Raw genomic sequence first — 20,876 nt, forward strand, 5'->3', positions numbered from 1 at the left:
TCCAGACAAAGTCTTTTTCACATGAATGTGAGGCTTAGGATGTATAAGTATTGTTATTCAAATTAAAGCGCCATTTATTTAAAGGGTCCATGCACATGACTACGGTAGATTTTTAACGATCCTAAAATAGTCCTTTTAACCAATGTCACGCAATATCAACAATTTGTTGTGTCTTGCATATAAACAACAACAACAACAAAAAAAACACACTTCCAGAGATCAATTTGTCGTGCCAAGTCGGTAGATAAGTCTCACAACGATCGATTGCAAAGACATGGAAGTGTGGGACCCTAAATAACTAAGCAAAGTTTCACAAACATCGGTTGCAAAGAAAATGGAAGTCAGGGGATGGGACCCTAAACTTGCCAATTTTTAGAAAGAAATGTATGGCAAGGGTCGACGCTTGTCCCGTGGCATACATTACTTTGTAAAAATTGGCGAGTTCTCATAGTTACCAAGGTAAATTTCGAGAGTAATCACTAAACATATGTTCCAGTTTTATTCTTTCTTCACAAATAAAAACTTATATATGTACAGTTGATGTCTTGTACAGCATGTTAGAGTAACATGACCTCCTGAAAAATTGAAAAAAAAAACAACAACAACAAGCTGATTAGAAACAATTCAAGTGCTAGGTCAGTGAATCAACTTGATACAGAGCTTTTGAGATGCCAGTCTGGTGAAGAAAAGAAGCTTAGATCTCAGCTGACCTATAATTTTTATTCTAGGTTTGAAAGTCAAACCTTAGCGATTGAGGAAGGGCGGGACAAATTTCCCCATTCATCTCACAGCTAGAGTAGCCTTTTGGTTTTACCAGAAAACTGGCTGGCTTGCAACAGTGACTCGGATGTAGTAAAAACAAAACGAAACACTGAGAACTCTTTGGTTCTGAATAATGATCCATATCTTATTTCTCCTTAAACAATCAATCAGCAACTGCCTCGCAAAGTTTAAGTTTGGTGCTAGAGACATCTGGGAGTTTCCACTCTTGGCAGCCAGCTGGGAGATGGAGACCGCTCCCATGGCTAGCTATGGCTGGCAAAACCTGGCAACCCAGCCATGAGCCCCCACGCGGAAGGGAGAAAAACAGGCACCCGTCACACTGATAAAACAGTGGAAAGAGAGGGAGGGACAGGGGAGGGAGTCAGCCTCTGAGAAGAGTCTCTACGCCCAAGAAAGACTTCTGAACGCAAACCCGCTACAACGCCCTTTGGTCCAAGAACGCGTGGAATCCCGACGCATGCGCATACTGAAACACCCCTGACCGGGAAGGTAACACTTGTGCATTTAACTTGTCCGTATTGTAATGAGTACAGGTGACGAGAATAAGCAAGATTATCAACAAAGGAATATCGTCTAGATGTACTATCAAATTCTCAGAAGTTCTTGAAAGGAAATGTATGCATGCGAGGAAGGAGAGTTAGTACAGTAAAAACCCACATATAAGAACGTAGAATTTTCGAGGTCAGAATGAACAGGTTTTCATATTTTTGGGTATTTAAAAGCCAAATTTCAGCCTTTAGGTTGTGAAATTACTAGGTACTTAGATGCGGATTTTTACTGCATTTCTAGCTTTGAAGAGTAAAGAAAAAACTCTTACATCATCTTGGCATTTCCCACGTGAGACTCCAGCTCTTTCCAAGTCCTGCTGTAATGGTCGCTGACACATCTAATGCTGCTAGTAAAATCAAGAGAAAACAAAATTAATCGAACTAAGGTTTACCAAATAAAGCTTTTCGGTGCATTTAGGAATCGAAATTGCACAGCCCATTACCACAGTACACGGCGTCCAATGAAGACAAAAATGTAGAGCTAATGGCGGCTTGAGGGCCAGAGACGTGAATTGGTTCTTGATTGCACCTTCTGCGCAGTCCTCTTATTAAACAGTTAATTGATTGATTGATTGATTGATGTATTGATGTATTGATTGATTGATTGATTGATTGATTGATTGACTGACTGACTGACTGACTGACTGATTGATTGATTGATTGATTGATTGCTCGCTCGCTTGCTTGCTTGATCACTCGGCGATGCAATCAATCAGTCGGTCAGTCAATCGATCAAATAAGCAATCAATCAAGCAAGCAAATGAGGTCTGAACAGATATTGCAGAACTGGACATGTTGATCACAACGCGTTTCCTTTTAATTTCTTTGTCGGTGAAATCACAATACAATGGGCCTCTGCTATCAAAATAACCATCTTCTGAATATTAACTCTTTATGGACGTGTTTAAAGAAATTTATGGGTGTTGGGTCACACGAACCTTTTTCTCTGTCCTTCGCGAGCTGAGACCTTTACCCACAACAAGGGTATTCACCAACTGACAACGATGTTCCTGGTGTCCAAATTTACTTGCCTTTTCTTCACTCTGGCCAGCAGTATCCTGGCAAAATTTTCGTATTTTATTTTATGGAGGCAAATCGCTTTGTTGTTTTCTGGAGTTTGTTTTTCTGTGATAGACACGAGTCCTCGCTGAAGAATTCGTCTCATCACCGGATGAACGATTGTCTAAATCGAATCCCGTTGTCGTAGAAGTCGCAGTGTGAGTAAATCTATCATCATTCTCTGCTCTCTTTGTATTTAAGGCGTTGCTTTTCCACCGCGAGGGAATTCCATTGAGTTTTTCTGGCGTAGCATGACTTCTCACACTGTGCTCAACACACTTCCCCGGTATCATATCCCCATCCCGTTTGGAGTTATCAGGAAGGCAGCTCTTTGATTTCACTAAAGATCGCTCAACCTCGTTGCAGTAAGAAATCGATGTACTTTTTTGTGCACCCTTCACCAGATCTGGCGGATCTTTGCTTTCTAATTTTAACGGATTATTGTTTGAATTTCCACGTACAGAATTTGTGTGAGTTGGGGAAGCAGACCCGACGATGACAGAGGGTTCTCTTTCCTCCTTCTCTACATTACCGACACATATCCTGTCTTTCTGAGTAACAGATCTTTCATTCCGAGGGTAAGTTGGTGTAGATATGTTCGTTGTATGGGGTCCTTCCATTGCATATCTGGAATTGTCTATCCGCATACTTGCAGAATTCACACTTGTTGCTTGGGAGACGTTCTCCAAGCCATTCTCCTTTGTTTTCTTTGCTAGCAAAGGAGATGAAATTTTCCGACTACTGTAAAGCACGGTTGTTCCCATCTTCAATAGTTCAGCTCCAGAAAACTGTTGTCTTTCTATCTCCTCGTCTACACGAGGCTTGGAGACATATTGCGCAGGAGTGAGCAAGATATCTGTGTAGCCGGCGTCAACTGCATCTAAAACAAAAGAGTTTGCTTAAACGTTTAGCAGTTGAATTTAAAATACCGATAAAAGGAACAATCATTTCTCCAGTCTCTTCAAAATGTTTTGTTTCACTTTACCGTGTTCACAAATTAGATGAGTTCAACAATGGAAATTTGTAAAACAGTTACTGTTTAAAAAGCCAGTTGTGCTTTCCCCGCTTGGGTGTTTTATTTTTAATTACAGTAGAAACCCACATGTAAGAACCTGTATTTTTTGAAGTCTGACAAAATAGGTTCTTGTACGTATTTTGGGGTAGTTATTAGCAATTTAGGCTAAGTAGGTTCTTTTAATAATTTTAATTAGGTTCTTAATTTCTACGAAGGAGATATAGTTGTTGATTATCAGAAAAATAAGTCAACTTTGTTTTTGTCCTTAAATTTACGGTATTTATTCACAACTGCATAATGTATTTTCTTGTAATATAAATTTGCAATCTCAAAGTCGCACTCCTTGGTTAAACTGTCTATCACTTGGGTAAAGAGTTTCTTATATTTTTGGGTATTAAAATAGTAAATTTCTGCCAGCAGGTTCTTAACCACTAGGTTCTTAGGTGGGTTTTTTTTACTGTAGTGCATCAAAGATTGAAAACATTGATTTCGAAACGTTAACTTTCCAAACTCGCTACAGTGGCTAATATAACTCTTCACCAATATTTTCCCTCTGTTGTCTTCTTGCAATGAAATCTAAAAAAAAAATACCTACAGTAATTTTACCTGAGATTTTGTCTCCTTGCCATGGCAACAGATAAGCACTTGGAAACTCAGGAGCCAAGAATGGATGCATAGCAGCTTGACAAGGTGTAAGTCGTTTACCTGCAATACAAAATCAACGAATTGTAAATACTGAAGAAAACAACTTCATGTGGTTCTGGTTGAAGCTGACTCTTACCCAGTCATTCCTTTAGAGTTCTATAAAAGCGCGAGGGTTTATGGGAAGGAGGGAAAATAGGACACCACTGAAAGGTCCTGTTTCCAGGATGGCGGAGAGAGCAAAGGCAGATCTTCCTCTCTCCTCTTCTTCCTTCCCATAATTCTCTCGGTGCACTCGAGTTTCTCTCAGTCTCCCTCACCTCTTGCCCTTTACGACACCAGTCAAGAGGTGTAAAGCAATTGCGTGTGGAAGACAGTCTTTGCAGTGATTTTTAGGTCACTTCGATCAGTAGGAAGAACATTTGCCCTAGAGCTGCAAATCTCAATGAAAAGTTCTAATCTTCACGGACTAAGACTTTCATTTGTGCTAAGTCTTTGCAGAGCATAGCGCATGTTTGCTAATATCAATAAACTTACCAGGCTTGTACTGCAGCAATCCGACCAGTAAACTTGCAAAGGCGTAATTCCTTGAGTTGTGAAGTTTCTTCATCAGATTAGTCACAATGACGAGCTGATGAACTTCTAAAACCAATGACAAACAATGAATCAGGTAACAAGGATGGTGAAGGTTTGAGGTATCAAGACTGATTTAGAAGGACAAAATTGAAAAATTTCGGGTAAAGTTTGTAACCTGTGCCATTTGTGATAAACATGTACTTAACAAGTTTGGGACAAATTCACAACTTAAAATGTTGGCTCATATCTTAGCTCAAAGAACATGCGTGCTGATTGGTGAAAAATCGTATTTCTACTTAACAATTAGATTACTTTGTATGAGCTCCAGATTTCTATGAGCGAATAGTCAACGAGGCGTGGGCAAGTTGACTCTCTCTCATAGAAAACGAGAGCAAGTAGTCTAATTGTTTTAGTACACACTCTCCAGATTGAGCACAAAACCTACAACTTTGGGTATTTCTTTAAAGATAGACACGCTGTCCTGGTGGTTGCCGTGTTGAAGTCCAGATTCAGCTGTCCAGGTTCGTGGACTAGCCATGGATCATGGTGTCATGTTTTTGCACGCACAGTATCTCTCTCCACTCAGTTATATCAAATATAGGTGCTGTCAAAGTTGTCAGGGAAACCTCACAAAAACGCCGTCGGGTTAAATTGCGGCAGCCTGCGCACAAGACCTTCCATTTCATCTGATTATCAAGGGCGCGAACAAAACAAAATCCACAGTCGCACTTACTGTGTTGCGCGCTCGCTTTTCACAAAGGAAAGAAATTTGGTGGCTTGCTTTTCATAAAATAAAAAAAAAGGTTGTGGAGAGACTAATCTGTCATGGAGTAACATGCAATTTAGGGGAGAGATACTCAAGTCGCCTGCCAGGCCAGCGTTTGACTCCAATTTCTATTGCATAAAGTGACTTAGAATAAAGTTCCTGGTTACTTCATGCAATAGCAACTGGAGTCAAACCCTGGCTTGGCAGGCGGCAGGCCACCTTGGCTTTTAAACCGATTTAACCTAGCCTTAACCTTAACTGTTCTACCTTAAACATACCTGGATTGTGGCCAACAAACTCTGACAATTCTTGGAAAAACTTGCCAGTCTGGAATGGATTCCTAGGTATGGGACCAAAGACTGAGGTCACCTGCCAAAAACGAGGCCAAAAAGATTTTTTGCAGAAAATGAGCAGCATGAAGGTAAATGGAAACAAAATCAAAAGGCTCCATGAAAATTCTGGTTGGATTGCTCAATAATCAAGTCAACCTTATTAAAGAAACATTAACATCAACCATAGCAGGACTCAATGACGTGAAACTACTGTCCATCGGCAATTTTTGTTTTGTTGTTGTCCCATGTTTATTGCATGGGAGGTGCAGGAGCCTACCATGTATTTTGCGACGAGACCCTGCTTGGATATCTCTGTTGAGACCTTGAGTAAAATAATGCTTCTCTTCAAGTACTGCAATGGGACTACTGTACCATCCCATTCTGGGAGAAGTGGAAATACTCAGGACTCGTCTCTCCATGCAGCTTAAACCAGTGAGAAGGGCTGGCTTCATGGGCCACTAGGCTTGAACATAAACCTTTCCCTATGTTAATTGCTTTCTAAGAATCTCATTTCACATCACTGGCGTTTTAAATTAGCAACACCAATTGATAGCCTTCAGGCAAGCTTTCTTGGAAGTGCTTGTCATAACTGCCACATACCTCTTGCAAGATTTCATTTTTATTTCTTCCAAGAAATAAAGGTTTCCCAATGTACAACTGAAAAGCAGATCCAGATTAAGTCAGTATTAGGACTAGGATGTAGGCTAAACTAGACACTAGACTTGTGTCTAGTTTGTAAGCCCCCAAACTCCCCCCCCCCCCCCCCGACTTCGCCGTTCATTCAGCAACTCGTGTCATTCGTAAACTTGCTCGCATGCCAAAGTGAAAAGGCAGATAACACTAGAGTCTGTTCGCAAGCTATATTAGGACTTGCATATACCTAAGAGTACGAACATTGGCAAGTAAGTATACAGCATATAAAATGTGGGTAGTCTTATTAAAGTACATGTACAATGACTTTGTCAGGAAAGGACCCTTGTGAGGACAATTTGCTTGCTTTTTTTAGTATTAACAATTTAGAGCGGGTTTTAACTGAGTGCCAAAAGTAATCCATAATAAACTCCTTTGGTTTCTTCTCCTGCACTCTGTGACTGGATATACATATTACATTTCACACCACTTCCTTATTGATTCATCTTGCCTGCTCACAGAGCTAAACATATACATTTGTAATAGACGTTAATATTGTATGCGTTATTATACTACAATAAAAGAAATAAAACATCCAAAATGAAACATCCATTCTCAAATTTCAAAATTCAAGAAATTGTTGGTTCATAAGCAATTCAGAAAGAATGATATCGAGTCTAAGCAATTCCCAGTCAAGTCTGGTACACTTACATTGATTTACAGCTGACTTACTACACAAAATGAAAGATAATTGAGACTTACCTCAGCCAGGATACACCCTAAAGACCAGATGTCAATTTCTGGGCCAAATGGAACACCAAACATCACCTGTAAAGAATAAAACCTCAAGTCACCAGACATGTAGTTTCAGAATGCTCTCCTCTGTTTCCTCATATCCCTTCAATAGCAGAATTTTTTCAAATAAAATTTTAGGCAATATTTTAGAAAAAAAATGCCAAATTGCATCTTAAAATGAAGGTTTCCCAGACTGTCACCTACATGTAATATGTGTACAATTTATAAAAATTTCACAATGTTCAAGTATGTCTTTCATGTAAGCAGCAAGTCAGTTGGTCACCTCTGGAGCTCGGTAAAGTAATGTTTGCAGTTCAAACTCATCATAATACAGGGAGATCTGAAAATCAAGAAATACAAATGGAAATTAAATAACTGTTAAAAATATTAAAATCACACAGTCATGACTTAAAAACATCAAATTATGTGTTAATAATTATTGCATAATTATTAGTATTCTGCTTGGTAAATATGATAAATAATGAGACTGCACTGACTCCCCTAATAACCTACAATCAGGTAGCAAGATTGTTTCCCTCAGGACTGTACTTAATTGCAGGTTAAATTAACATAGTGTACATTGGAGCACATTATTATAAGCTAATTATGTGCTCCTCTATAGTAGTGATTATTTTTTATGCTTAAGGTTGCTATCACTTAAATTTAGGAAAGTTGGTGCTTTGGGGATCAAGTGTTTACTTGCTGGCCCCGGTTGTTCAAAGGCTGGATAACGCCTATCCACTGGATAAATCACTGTCCTTAGGGGATAAGTGTTAACAAGACAAACCACGTTATCCATTGGATAGTGATTTATCTGGTGGAGAGCCTCATCCACCTTTCAAAAAACCCAGCCCAGAACTTTATGGCAATAGTAATAACTGTGGACAATAATATAAGTTTGCTGTACCTCTCTATGAACCCAATGTATTGCATTCCCAAAGTCCACGACTTTTATCTTGATTTCCTCGCCTGAAACAGACAAAGATAAAACTGTGTCAGTGAAGGCTTTTATGGCTCAAGATTCACAGCTTTAAGGCACAGGAAGTTGGTTGGTAGGCATGAGTAGGTGTGAGATCAATGTCTTCAGCCTGAAGGCATGAAACGTATTCCTCCAGTCTCACAGTGTACAACTCTGCCTCAATATCCTTAACAAAAGGGTGTGTAAATGTAACATTGTTTCTTAATGCTTACATTAAAAACTCTGAAGTTCAGGTTACTTTAAAATACCTTCTTCCAAAAGAATGTTCTCTGATTTCAAGTCAGCATGGATAACATTCTCTCTGTCAAATTAAGAGTACAACTGTACATGTAAGTTAGATGGGTTCTAAATTAACGTAAGTAGCTAAGCAAGCTAAGCACATTTTAACACGAAAGCAAGTTTGACATTTAGCTTTAGTGCAAGTTGTATTTCCATTGCCAGGTACAGCGGACTTGTAGATTGAGATTCTCTATTTTATATAGAGTGAAGAGTCAAAACGTTAACTACATGTACTGCCGACAAAACGGCAATAATTTTAATAACAGGGATAAAAGTCTGCCAAAATCCAACCCTAACAATTTCAAGTAACTCATTATGAACCAAAACCATAAAAAAAGACAATTTTCTGGCCTATAAACAGCATAGAGCCAGGCGTCTAAATGGACCATTTTGAATTCTATTGTACTAAATAGCTATAATTATGGAATGATAACGGGAGAAAATAAATACTAATTTGTCCCCCTGAGACTCCCATAATTAAAGCTATTTGAAACAATAGAATTCAAAATGGCCGCTGTATCGCCAAAAAGGTCCATTGACAACTGCAAGTGCATGTCATTCAGTTGTGGCCAATGAGAACATTAGCTTGCACTTGCCAACTTGAACAGTTGTCAGTATTGTATATAATATTATTTCAATGTCAGCATAACTCACCTTTTTAGGAATCCAAGGGCTTGTAAAAGCTGAAATACGACATGCACATAGAGATAGTAGTGTTAAATTGCGTGAGGATCTTCTTATTGAGATGTAAAACTATATGTGCACGACACATACAAGGAATACTGTATACAGTACTTACATGTTGGTAATAATAATACCCTATACAGTAGATCTGAGAATATGACATGGCAGCACGGAGATAAGAGATTTCACATCTTTGAGTGCTGAAAAATATTTCATGAGTGAGCACAGCAAATGATTGAAATATTTTTCAACACTCAGAGAAATTTCATTTCTCCAAGGCACCATGCCGTTCTCTTTACTGTATAAACACAAACGAAATACCAAACCAAATGTTTCACTTTTGCTGTGAAAGGGGTGATTAAATATGTACTGTAACATTAAGCAAAATGTGTATTTTTTTTTACGTGTGAAGCAAGCTCACCTGGTATTTCATTAGTGTTTATACAGTAAAAGTGATACATGTAATTGACAATCAGTATTACAGGTACAATAGATCCAAAGGTTCTCAAAAGAAGGAGGTATTCAAGGAATGCCAAAAACATACTGGAGAGTGAAGGTCTGTACAGTCTTTTCTTTCTCCTATATTGGGGAGGGGGGTAATTAAAATAAAAGTATCCTTAATCTTACTGCTGTTTATCACTTCACAGTGTAAAATAATACTCACTTGTAACATTATTTTTCTGATCACTTTCAACTTTGCCTCCTATTGGTAAAACAGAATTAAACAATTTATCACATTTATGACAAGCTGAGAAGTATTGTGTCATTTCATCTCTTACATTAGTTCAATCCATAATTTGAATTTCCTCAAACATAACAGCAAAACCACTTAAGCCCTGGGTTATTGGAAATGACTTTCTTTACTGTCATGATAAGCTCCAAGCAAATAGTACAGAAAGAGTTTTCATTATGAGTTGGAGCAAGTATAAGTTGTAATTACATTTCTGAGTAAGAAATGAGACGAACAAGCCTACAGAAATACGACTAACATAACACAGATGTGTAATGTACAGATTATTTATTATAGTTTTTTTTCTAAATCATGCAATCTCAAATTTCTTACCTCACTTTCAAACTGACATTTCTGCAAATTAAAACACAAAAATGTCTTGATCACTCAATGTTCCAATAATATATAATTGATACTATGATACTATGCAACATTATAACTGTTCCTGAAACAAAAAGGCTTGCGAAGTTCTTACCTCAAAGTATTGATGGAGAGGTCTTGGACGTTAATAAACAACTCAAACACCAAACAATAGTGACCCTCAAAGCTGAAAACATTCTGAAAGTCCAAAATATTTGGTGTTTGTCAGTCAGTGACAAGTATTTCTAATTAATATTAAATTACAATTTTCTGTACAATTCATGCACTATACATGTATTAGTGCACACTGCCATAAAACAAATCTCTCAATATACTTGCAAGTAATGTGATTGAGACAACATGAACCTTGAAAGTGAGGCTGAGATGAATCCACTCTCAAACTTGCCACCATTGTTTTGGATTCCTTTACCTACAAAGCTGTCAATGCCATCTATTCTAGAGTAAAACACTCTGTTCCCTGTCATTGTTGTGTCCTCTGCACTTAAAAGAAAGGTTTTGGAACAAAAATATCGTACATTTGTGACTTACAAACAACTGGACAGTTCTGGACACATGAAGGATATCTGCCTTATTCAGCTGCTGAATGCAATCTGCCTCCTGCAGTTAAAAAAGTGAAAATTAAAAGAAAATTTAATCCATTTGAGCAGATTTTTGGTATGTGCATGTTAAATATTAAGTAAGGTTGCTTGTCCTGTTAACACCATTTTATTCCTGACTGCTTTCATGGGCAACTGACCAAAATCACGGATGCATGAATACATGTGTGATGTAGGCATTTCTGAAACTGCAGTTAAAATTAATTTATCATGTAGAAAACTATTCAAGCCACATAAGAAAATTCATCTACACCATGTATAAGAAATGGATGTACATGTACAAGGTGTTTGAATATGGGTACATGCAAACATAAAAAAAGCTTTATAAAGGTTGGGTGCATGAGACATCCAGTTCCATCCACTATTGACAGCCAACTCCTAGGTGGAGACTGCTCCAATGGCTGGCAAATCCATGCAACCCAGTCATGAACCCCACGTAGAGGGGAGAAAAACAGGCACCCATCACACTGCTAAAACAGTGGAAAGACTGGGCAGAACAGGGGAAGGGAAACAGCCTCTGAGAATAGTCCCTATGTTTCATAAAACGCTACTGCTAAAGGAAACTACTGACTAATCGCAAAACTGCTACAATGCCCTGTGGTCCATGAAATCCAAGAGATTACTAGTGAGTCCCATACAGTGTCTCACATTTGCTCAAACTTTTGGTTACATGTACATGTATGTATGTGTACATTGAGCAGCTGTCTTTGACATGTAAGCCAGCTTTTTTGTGAGTAATGTATTCCATAGACCCTATTCATAAATGGCTGCCAGTTAGAAATTCTTTTGTAAGTGTTAAAATTAGCCCAACTAACCTCGTTTTTGAGTTGATACATGTAATTCAAAAGAACTTTTACTCTCAAACAAGGTTTGTTGGGCTCATTTAAATGCATGCTGCCAATTTAAAAGAATTTTAAATTAGCAGCCATTTATGAATAGGGTCTACAATTAATGATTCTGGGATTCTTGAGAGAGACAAGACGCATCTCGAGAGAAACAACAAAAAACAAACCAGGTACATTTTACGCAATGTGACAAGAGGTGGTAACTTACTTTTGAGCAGTACCGTACCTATTTGGCTCTCATAACAATAATTATGAAGATACATGTACATAGTTAAGTTATGCAATGTTTTTGAGTCGCATACCATAGAATATCCCATGAGTCACTTGTACATGTATTCTCTTGGTGTACACACAAGCCTTCAGATGAGTGTGTAAACCAAGAAAATACATTGTACAAGTGACAAGTAGAATTCATATTCCATGGTATACCACGAGAGAGCATAGCATAACTATGTTTTAATTTTACTTTATGTACCATGCAATGGAAAATACAGTGGTCAACACAATCAATGCGACACATACGACGCATGAAATGGGAAGGTACAGCTGTATGGGTGTAATACCACTGATTATTATATGGCTGTGTCTCAGAAGGACTGGGAACTACTGAATTCAAGAATTTGATTAGCTGAAATCGATATTGAAAGCAGTCTAGATTTTCCCATCGAGACCGGCATCTAGACCGGTAATGTTTCGCTGTGAAAAAGTTGCAAACTTTAATGCAAAAATGTTGACTATTTTCTTCTAACAATATTTATTTATGGCAATGCCAAAAAGTCTGATAAGAAAAGAAAAGAAAAGTAAAGAGGACGAGCAGACTTTGGCAGAATTAAGTTCAGCTCATTGCCGTTTGCAAGCAAAATGTCAGCTAGTACAAACCAGTTACACTAAAGAAATTAAATTTCTCTTGCTTGTCATATAATAAACATCTTATTAACCAGGCTTAGTCAGTCTGTAAGGGAGAATCTTGACCTCGGTCGTGTGTACAGACCTCACTGCATTCAGTCTGTACTCACGACCTCGGTCAAGATTCTCCCATACAGACTGACTAAGCTCGGTTAACAAGAGCTAAATATACAACTGCTTTCCCGCATTGTGTTTGGCTGCATATTCTCTATGGCATGGTACAAAGTCGAGTAAACTTTGCAAGTGTACATGTAAAAACTGGTCAAATAACACAAACCTGAGCTCCAAGTCTTGAATAATCCAGATGCACGATTTTCACTGCAACTGACTTCTTATCAGGATGGAAAGCATCCTTTGTGAGAAAAAAATTATTTTTAGCTACATTGTAATTCAAGCAGAATATAACACAGACAACCTAACATGTTATAACTGAGAAATTACAATTAGATAAAAGGGTTATTTACCTAGCGTGAGGTCAAGATGGCTGGATATTGGCCAAGTTCTTTATTTTTGCATGTTTATGGACTGAGACGGAGTTGAGGTCCAAAAACATGGAAAAAAGAGGCCAATATCCAGCCATTGTGACTGAACAAGCTTGGCAAGTAAAGGATTTATTATTAATATGGAAAAAAGGAGACTTTTTGCTTGTGGGACACAGCAGGAAATCCTGAGCAGGCAAGACAGTGCAATCTTGAATTGCCCACTCAGGTAGCCAATCACAGTGCAGGATGAATTCCGTTTACTGCTCACGGAGCTAGCCATATAATTGTAAAATAATAAATCATGCTATAGGGTGGTCGCTGCTGATGTTAATACTAATTAGTTATTGTTTACCAATGTTGTGTAGAGAAGGCTTCATGCGATAATTTTATAATATACATAAATGCACTTACAAGTAAAAGGAACTTGATTGCGCAAACTGTCCGTAATCAGTGGCATTTTTTTATAGCTCTTCCCAAGGGTGTAATATTGACAGGATTTCTGGTCTGGGCTTTTAAACTAGAAAGTTTCTGGGTGGTCAAAATTAATTTAATAATTTCATGTAAAAGGCTTCAAAAGGACACTTAAATACCTGTTTTGTTCTTGAAGTATTGCAAGTTGAAAAAGAGAAAGAATATTTATTATGATAAAACTCAGAGCACATAATGTATCCACAGTACCTGATGAATTTAAAATTTTCAGCAATTATCAAATGTGGACACTTTTTTCATATTGTATTGCATACTACATGTACAGGTTGAACAGTAAACAAGGATGAAGCTGTTTATTATTTTCTCACCTCTGCAGCAACCAGGATTGAAGATTGTCCTTGTCCAATAACTCGAACAAATTTGTACCTTCCAGCAAGCAAAGGAACTAACAAAACCACACAGAAATACAATGTACAACTTGTGAGAAGCAGCCATTAACAATTTCAACTGCTCAAAGGATCATTACAATTCTAGATTGCAGTGAGCAATACACTAGTGTAAGGTCTTTATCAGTCTGGAATCAAAAATACATTATTTTATTGGGACCTTAAGATAGTTGCAAGAGTATGTCCAACTGTTCAGTCAAGTTACACAGTCATGAATCCTTAGTACATGAATTCCTTCCTATTGCTAGGTATGAAAAGAAGACAAGGTGGCCTCATGGTTAGTGCTCTCGTCTCCAGATTGAGCAGTCTGGGTTCAAGCCCTGGCCAGGGACATTACGTTGTGTTCTTGGGCAAGACACTTAACTCTCACAATGCCTCTCTCCACCCAGGTTTATAGGGGAGGAGTAGAAATACTCCCAGTTGCTTCATGCTATAGAAACTGGGATAAGTGCCGGCCTGATTGGCCACTAGGCTCATATGCAGACTTTACCTTACTTCATGTACTTATTCTTAAGGTTGTGGCCACAATGTAGTTTATGGACCACTGAAAACAAAATGCCTTTAGAACGACAAATGTTGCATAAAGCCAAAAAACTAAATATTTAATATTTAGGCAGTGTCATATTATCGACAATGTTATATTTTTATATCTTTTATTGTTATATTTTCATATCTTTTATTGTAAATAATTATTTTTAATTTTATGTACTTACATTTTAACTCGTTTGCATTTTCTTTTGTTTACTTGTTTAATAACTAATGTGAATTTATGGTACTTTAAGAGTGGGCTTCCTGTAAAGTAACTTTTAAGCTAAGCAAAGTGGTCACATTAAATAAAGAATTACTTAATACTATACTTACTTTGTAAGAAATGTTTCAGGTGCATACAACTGTACTGAAAAATAAATTATTGTGTATTCAAGAAATGGCTTTAGTTAATTTAATTATCATTAGCTGGATATTGGCCGTTCATGTTTACAAGTTCTTTTTTTGGGTGGACCAACACATGGACCAAGATATTTTTTGTTTATTCTAGTATTAAGGACAACATACTTGGATAGCATGGTTGGAATTTTCCCTCTGAATCTGTCTGAGATCCTTGTACTATGCAAAAAAAAGAAAAGAAAAGAAATATCAAATGGCATAACTGCACATTCCAAGCAACTACAGTCAACTTGCAGTATGACTCCTTCTGGCATGACAACTTCCGCAGTTGTACAGTATAATAAACTCCATTCCAAATAGAGTACAAGAACCCTGCCTTACAGTGAATTGGGAACCCATAACATGATCACCTCAATATCACAGTCAATCTAGATTCTTGCCTCCAGGAACAAAAGCTCAGTCCTGAAGTTATTTCCTATTACTATTTAAAGAACCCTCTACGCTGATAATACGGCCAACCTGTTGATTAATACAGCCAGATTTTTGTGGCCTGTCAGTGACTGGAGTAACAGTGTTCCATTGTAGTATGCCCCTAGCAAATTGAAGTTACATGTAGGAGTATTTGTACAAGTCCCTTACTAAGAGGGTCTTCATCCTATTTCAGCCCAATGTGTAGTTCCAGAAAATATCCATACCTCCCCCACGGAAGGGATTTTTTCTAACACCTCCCCACCCCTCTGGAAATTCCAGTTAAGCTTCATACATTTATTTAAATTTTTTGGTCTCATAGAACCCCCACCCCCCAGGAAATTCCAATCCCTTCTGTGGGGGGAGTATGGATATTTTCTGGAACCACACAATTTGCATAAGAATCCTTTGGCTGTTGGGAGCTGCAACATGTTGTCTCTCTTTCTCACTTGCTTCTACACAAAGTACACACTATCCTACTTTTCATTTCCCCTCCCTCCGTTTTCCAATCCTGTCACATTTCCAACTTGCTTCAACAAGGTTGCATTTCTCCATTTCTTATTCAGCGAACATGAAAGGGACTGTCATAAAAAGTATGCTACTGTATACTAGAGTAAAATTTTACAGTAATTACATGTCGTATCATTAGGAAAGCAGTATTGATTCTGACTATTTTTATCTCACCATGTTTTTTATGAGGAGCCAAGTTCTTCATGTCTCCAAGGTGTTTGTATAGGATTTTAAGTCCACCTGAAAGTTGAGCAGAAACAAACCTTGTGGGAGGGGAAACACTTGGTCTGCAGTAGACAGTACCCCTACATGGACAAAATTAATGAAAACATTGTCACAACTTGGCAAACTGTCTCCTTTACATACAATTTAACAGAACTGTATGTGCGGGTAACTCTAAAGGTAGATTTCCACAGTTCGGGTATACAGTGCAGCTCAGATATATCCGAACCAAAATATACGCGTAATGCGCGTCAGCCCAATACGCGTATACGCGTATACGCGTATGCATACACGCACATACGCGTATACAGCATATACGCGTATGCCTGATTAGTATGTATGAGCTAACCTATTCTTTCTTCTTTTCTTATCAGGTCATTGTTGTTTTCAATGGCTTGACAGCTTGCCACAGAGCGAGAGAGAGTTTTCTTTATTTTGAATACGCGTATACAGTATACGCGCGTATGCCTACAGACTAAGCAAAATGTTAGCTGAAACTAACATTTTGCAATTGGGCACTTGACTGAAAATTAACTGACTCAATATTGATTAAAAGAGAGAGTATTTTGCCGTTAAATCAAAAATTTACTTTTTTTTTTTGTCAGATAGAACCGGGGATACATGCTTCAACAATCCCATCTTCATGGAGCAAACATCACAACCGAAACATAACATCTTCTCGAAACTAAGTCTGAACACGGTCCAAGCAAGCGACTTGGAAACGTGTGCCGAAACACACAACTTTTCCTCGAAGAAATTAAAAATAACAAAATGTGAGCGGCGCACCATGGAATCTTCGATAAACAATTCTTTTGTCAGGAAGAGAGTAATTTACTATTTCAATGAAAGGTTTGTGTCAGATACCGGAGATATCACTTTCTCGACAAGGTCGGAACGCTTCAAACAATAAACATCTCGCAAGCGACTTGCCGACGCATGCCGAAGCACAGAACTGTTACTTGAGGAAAAAATAACTAAACGTGAGCAGCGCGCCATAGAAACTTTGATAAACATTTCTTTGGCTAAAGAAAGAGCATTTTACCGTTTGAATGAACGATTTGTGTCAAATAGAACCGGAGATATCATTTTTTCGACAACGTCTTCGCAACGCTTCAGACAATGAACATCTCGCAATCGACTTGCCGACGAATGCCGAAACACAGAACTTTTCCTTGAAGAAAAAATAACTAAACGTGAGCAGCGTGCCATAGAAACTTTGATAAACAATTGTTTGGCTAAAGAAAGAGCATTTTACTGTTTGAATGAACGGTTTGTGTCAAATATAACCGGAGATATCATTTTTTCGACAATGTCTTCGGAACGCTTCAGACAACGCCTGCCGAAAACACGACGTAAAAATAACTAAACTTGAGCAGCGTGCCATAGAAACCTTGATAAACAATTCTTTGGTAAAGGGAAGAGCATTTCACTGTTTGAATGAACGATTTGTGTCAAATGAAACCGGAGATATCATTTTTTCAACGAGGATCTTCAGACAATAAACGCTTCGCAAACAACTTGCCGACGCGTACCAAAACACACAACTTTTCCTTGAAGAAAAAATAACTAAACGTGAGCGGCGCACCATAGAAACTTTGATAAACAATTTTTTTGTCAAGGAAAGAGTATTTTACCATTTGAATGCATGATCTGTGTCAAATATAACCGGAGATATCATTTTTTCGACTAGGATCTTCAGAACGCTAATTCAGACAATAAACATTTCGCAAACGACTTGCCGATACGTGCTGAAACATAGATCTTTACATGTAAGAACATAAAGTTCACGTGTTAAAATAGGGAGTTCAAGCGACTGTATCAATTTTCTTCCCATTTTTAGTAGCTTAAGATCAAGTGTTGATGAACGGTAGTTTGTCGGTGAATTTGCGAAGTGATCGAAATATGATAGCTTTTATTGATCCGCATGACGTTTTAACAATATGCAAATTTCGCTTTGAAGCCATTTTCATTCTCAAGAAATATAATGTCCTTTGTTTGACTAACAATGCTTCACATAAAGAAACTTGTGGGAATGCATAACAAAGAGACATATACGCGCGTATATACGCGTATATGTGCGCGTATTGACATACGCGTATACGCAAAATACGCTCGTATGATACGCGTATGCGTAGTTCGCTTATATCTGAGCTGCACTGTAGTTTTAGTGGCCTAATGGTGTAAAATAAAACACATTATTATCCAACTGCAGCAAAGACCATCCAAATAACAGTACAAATATACAGCCATATTGTACACTTATTTGTACAGTAGAAAACCTGTTTGCCTGACAGGTCGGCGTGCACATGCCAAACTGTCACACTCTCCCTCTTTCACTGATAAATTTATTGACTACAGCAGTTAGATAATAAATCTCTTATTAGATGTTTTAATATGTAGTATCACTGTATATTTTTACTCCTTCCTTGTATTTTGACTCGCCCTACAGGCTCATCAACATATGGCACAACTTGTAAATAAAATATACGGCGATACTACATATCAGAACATCTAATAAGATATATCAAATGTAGAAATGAATGCCTTGCATCTGCAGAGAAAGGTGAACACTTGGTCAACTATCAACGGACACTTGAACAATATATATATTTGATATATATTTCTATACAGTGCATAAGAATACTGCCAAGTGGATGGCTGCTGGTTGGGTAATTATAACCTTGGTAGTTACTATATTTGATCCAAGTATTAAACCCCACCATATAAGCAGTCCATACATCTATTTCATTTCACATTTAAAGCCAATAAAATTCATGCACTTCGAGCTGCATTTAAAAATAAATAAATAATAGCACAGCATTGGAAATTCTGAATAAGAAACAAGAATCAAATCCAAAATCCAGTCTCACAAAGTTCTGAATTAAACGTGATCGGTGAGGGCAGCTCGGACAAATATAAACGTAGACAAAAAAAATGTTAAATATCCCCCAGTACTGCCAAAAATTGGCCAAAAATAAAGACAAGTATGTCCATATTGAGAATAGCCTTTTTGAAAGATTATCCTCATCCAGGAGATCTGGTGACCGGTACGGAAGACTCCCGGATAATCTGAGAGAGTTGACATGGATAATTTAAAATCACTCGACAAATTACTCCTTGAAATTGCGCTCCTGTCCACTCAGTGATATTATTACCAGTTACTACAGTGCGGGGACATTGTGTTGTGTTCTTGGGCAAGACACTCTACTCTCACAGTGCCTCTCTCCACCCAGGTGTATAAATGGGTACCAGCGAACTTAATGCTGGGGGTAACCCTGCAATGGACTAGCATCCCATCCAGGGGGGAGTAGAAATACTCCTAGTCGCTTCATGCTACAGAAACCGGGATAAGCTCCGGCCTGATGGGCCACTTGGCTCGTATGCAGACTTTACCTTTACCTTACAGTGCGTTACTCATCTTTCAGTCGATCAGGTGACGCACTGTGCTGATCTCTTAGTTGATTTTACACTTTTAGGTAACGTGCAATGATCACTCAATTAGATAAATCAAAACTGCAACTGCGGGTAATCTTTTCAACAGAACAGCTTTGGCTACCAATGCCACTCAGAGAGTAAACTCTTTTTCGATCTAATTCTCATATATGTAAACAAAACTAACCTTTGCGTCGAAACTGGAGCAAATGCTCCATCCAGTTTCAGCATTTCAATTAAGAGTTGGCATCCTTCAGGAGTATGACCTGCTTGTGTTAAGAGAGCAACACAAGTCGACCGATCAAATAGAAAAAAACTTATGGTGAAAGTTTTCAGCTCGTGCAGTCTTGCCGCCATTTTTACAACAGTTACAAGATCTCCCCTCAGTGAGTTCTATCTACTTTGTGTAGAGAGCATGTTGTGTCTGCATGCACTTGTTTTCGAGGAGCTGCAGTGGGTTATTGACCAAGTGTGAGGTCAAGATGGATATCGGCCAAGTTCTTTTTTGCGAGTTTACGGACCGAGACGGAGTCGAGGTCCATAAACTCGCAAAAAAAGAACGAGGCCAATATCCAGCCATCTTGACCGAACAAGCTTGGTCAATAAACGAGTTATTATATGGCTTTCGGGGAAATTTTTCTTGCGGGATACGCGGGTAGTCCCGAGCGGGCAAGATGGAGCTATCTTGCTCGCCAATCACAGCGCAGGTTTTGATTCATCTTGCCCGCTCGCGGAGCTAGCTATATAATAATAGCATCAATTGTCAGTACTCAAAGCCTGACTGTACCAGGAATCAGTTGAAAGGGTTTGTAATTCCTAGCAGTTTGAACATATCATCCAAAATAATTCATTCATCCTAGTGCATAAACTGACCCAAGTGAGAAATAACCGCCTTTAACAACAAGCTTGCTGGATCTTACAGTGTATGAAATTGATCAAACAGGTCTGTGTACTTTTAACTAGTATATATGAAAAAGACTTACTTTCGTATGTTAAAACTGCAAACATACCCCTGCTCCCTAATAAAGGTATTTTCATTTGTCTGACCCTCCGCCAGTACATGTACATGTGTACTTTCTGTTAAATATATGTTTTGTCCTTCGAGGCATGTCTCCCCTTTAGCATTTTTGATGACCCCGTGGGTTGAGTAATCTGGAATGTAATCTCTGAATCTGTAGGCACTCCCTAGCTAAACATTTTCAAGAAGGCAGTTTTTACAAAACCCCTAAATGATAATATAAAAATGATGGGGGTAGTCGTCGAAAATTTTGAAAAGAACCCCTTGTATTCTCTTGTATTCCCCTGTATTCTCTTGTATTCCCTTGTATTCCCTTGTATTCCCTTGTATTCTTTAGTGTTCCCTTGTATTTCAAATGGGTCGTTGATAGACACGGGAAAACTCAACAGTAATTTTACATTTTAAGGTTACGGATGTCTTAAGGTTATCTAATAACGT

The 20,876-nt window shown here is 38.1% G+C and overlaps 2 protein-coding genes across 13 annotated transcripts in view; both read right to left on the bottom strand.

Moving 5' to 3' along the window:
• The window catches only part of LOC149107160 (uncharacterized), a 90,041-nt gene extending 70,105 nt beyond the window's left edge, over positions 1-19,936 (bottom strand). The window contains exons 1-7 of one of the 6 annotated variants that reach the window (XM_089296556.1): positions 19,608-19,932; positions 15,941-16,071; positions 14,957-15,007; positions 14,765-14,798; positions 13,826-13,902; positions 12,824-12,898; positions 10,728-10,796 (exon numbers count right to left, since the gene is read on the bottom strand). In XM_089296556.1, the coding sequence (XP_089152682.1) occupies positions 12,882-12,898; positions 13,826-13,902; positions 14,765-14,798; positions 14,957-15,007; positions 15,941-16,071; positions 19,608-19,777 (480 nt within the window). In that variant the 5' untranslated portion in view covers positions 19,778-19,932 and the 3' untranslated portion in view covers positions 10,728-10,796; positions 12,824-12,881. The other 5 variants (XM_089296557.1, XM_089296555.1, XM_089296558.1 and 2 more) reach the window with 5 other exon arrangements.
• LOC149107168 (uncharacterized) lies at positions 486-10,360 on the bottom strand. 7 transcript variants are annotated; one of them, XM_089296538.1, is made up of 15 exons: positions 10,294-10,360; positions 10,152-10,172; positions 9,753-9,791; positions 9,059-9,087; positions 8,374-8,426; positions 8,054-8,115; positions 7,430-7,486; positions 7,114-7,179; positions 6,322-6,378; positions 5,668-5,758; positions 4,585-4,686; positions 4,012-4,110; positions 2,270-3,270; positions 1,601-1,669; positions 486-575 (listed from the first exon to the last, which is right to left on the bottom strand). In XM_089296538.1, the coding sequence occupies exons 3-13, from the start codon at positions 9,759-9,761 to the stop codon at positions 2,414-2,416; spliced, it is 1,482 nt and encodes a 493-aa protein (XP_089152664.1). In that variant the 5' UTR covers positions 9,762-9,791; positions 10,152-10,172; positions 10,294-10,360; the 3' UTR covers positions 486-575; positions 1,601-1,669; positions 2,270-2,413. The 7 variants fall into 7 exon arrangements, with proteins under 7 accessions (XP_089152664.1, XP_089152662.1, XP_089152660.1 ...); XM_089296536.1 differs by having other exon boundaries at positions 4,585-4,689; XM_089296534.1 differs by having other exon boundaries at positions 1,601-1,675; positions 4,585-4,689; positions 10,294-10,308.
• Positions 19,937-20,876: the final 940 nt, after the last annotated feature.

This window comes from Orbicella faveolata, unplaced genomic scaffold (genome assembly GCF_042242905.1).
Source record: "Orbicella faveolata isolate gen_17 unplaced genomic scaffold, um_ofav_v1 contig_27, whole genome shotgun sequence".
In the NCBI taxonomy this organism is placed as follows: domain Eukaryota; kingdom Metazoa; phylum Cnidaria; class Anthozoa; order Scleractinia; family Merulinidae; genus Orbicella; species Orbicella faveolata.

Excerpts from the sequence above, each read along its gene's own strand:
- LOC149107168 (XM_089296536.1), bottom strand. Across the intron at positions 8,116-8,373 it reads GAACATTCTTTTGGAAGAAG|GCGAGGAAATCAAGATAAAA; the intron begins GTATTTTAAAGT and ends TGTCTGTTTCAG. Across the intron at positions 4,111-4,584 it reads ATTGCTGCAGTACAAGCCTG|GTAAACGACTTACACCTTGT; the intron begins GTAAGTTTATTG and ends TTTGTATTGCAG.